General features: G+C 60.9%; 2 protein-coding genes across 2 annotated transcripts in view; both read left to right on the top strand.

Annotated features, from left to right (window-relative positions):
* The window catches only part of SF3A2 (splicing factor 3a subunit 2), a 7,109-nt gene extending 6,625 nt beyond the window's left edge, over positions 1-484 (top strand). The window contains exons 7-8 of the mRNA XM_029965656.1: positions 252-298; positions 397-484. Coding sequence (XP_029821516.1) covers positions 252-298; positions 397-484 — 135 coding nt within the window. The remainder of the gene's footprint in view (positions 1-251; positions 299-396) is intronic.
* A 141-nt stretch (positions 485-625) lies between these two features.
* AMH (anti-Mullerian hormone) overlaps positions 626-1,114 on the top strand; it is a 4,730-nt gene continuing 4,241 nt past the window's right edge. Inside the window, exon 1 of the mRNA XM_029965655.1 lies at positions 626-1,107. Coding sequence (XP_029821515.1) covers positions 744-1,107 — 364 coding nt within the window. The 5' untranslated portion in view covers positions 626-743. The remainder of the gene's footprint in view (positions 1,108-1,114) is intronic.

Here is a 1,114-nt window from a genome sequence, read left to right as displayed (position 1 = left end):
CTCACAGCCAACAATTCCTTCCCAATATCCCATCTAACCCTGCCCTCTGGCACTGGGAAGCCATTCCCCTTGTCCTGTCCCTCCATCCCTTGTCCCAAGTCCCTCTCCAGCTCTCCTGGAGCCCCTTTAGGCACTGGAATTCCAGCTGTTCCAGGGAGGATTGGCATCTCATGGAGGGAAAATAATTTCCCTCTGAGGGAAGAGTTCCAAGTCCCCAGGCTGCTGCTGCCCCTCATAATCCTCATTCCCAGGACGAAGCTCCTTCCAAGGGTGGCCTCTCCGAGCTGCAGGGTGTGAGGTACCAGCCGAGGGGGAGGTTTTCCAGCCAGGACGGAATGCTTTCCATACATTTACTTAGTTTCTGTCCATTATCTGTGTCTGTCCCCCTCCTCCCAGTCTGGCTCATCCCTCTCTCCTGGTGTTGATGGGATGGGATGTGCCAGTCCCCGTGAGGATCCAAGCCCAGACATCCACCCTCCTTTAGAAAACATCCCAAGTCAAGGCCGTGTGTCCCCACGAGCGGGGGAAGAGCTTTGCATTTTTTTCCCGTTTCCAAAACGAGCTGCAAACCCAAAAATAGAACAAAGAAAGGTCCTTTGCAGCCTCCCCTCGGGCAGGACAGGCCCCGGGGCTGCCCACGGGAGGTGTGTTGGGCCACTCAAGGCCACCCGTGGTTAAAAGGGAGAGTCCTCCCTCCCTGGGAGAGTTTGGGATGCAGAGCTGGGAACAGCTGAGGTGGGACCATGAGGGCTGCTCTCGGGGTGTTCCTGCTGTGCCTGGTGCTGCTCCCTCCCCTTGCAGCGCTGCCCAGGAAGGGGGAGAGGAATTCCCTGAGCCCAGAGGAGCTGGAAGCAGAGGGGAGAAATAGGGAAAATGCGAGTTTGCAGGAACCAGCCGGACCCAGCTGGGCGGGGAGACCCAGGAGGGCCACTCGCCTCTTCCCCGAGCCAGGAGCCAAATGCCCGCAGGGAATGGCCGAGGAGGGCCGGCCCCGCTCCAGCGCGCACCCCTGGCCGCTGGGCGGGCTGGAGGGGCCGGTGTGCAGGGTGAGGATGGAGCGGGACGGGGTCGCCCCGGGCCACCTGGACGTGGTGGGGGTCCTCACCCACTACGA

The sequence above is a fragment of the Manacus vitellinus genome, unplaced genomic scaffold (genome assembly GCF_001715985.3).
Source record: "Manacus vitellinus isolate BGI_N305 unplaced genomic scaffold, ASM171598v3 scaffold_114_pilon, whole genome shotgun sequence".
Lineage (NCBI taxonomy): Eukaryota > Metazoa > Chordata > Aves > Passeriformes > Pipridae > Manacus > Manacus vitellinus.
The sequence above is the reverse complement of the archived record's forward strand: the minus strand, read 5'-3'. Positions and strand labels throughout refer to the sequence as shown.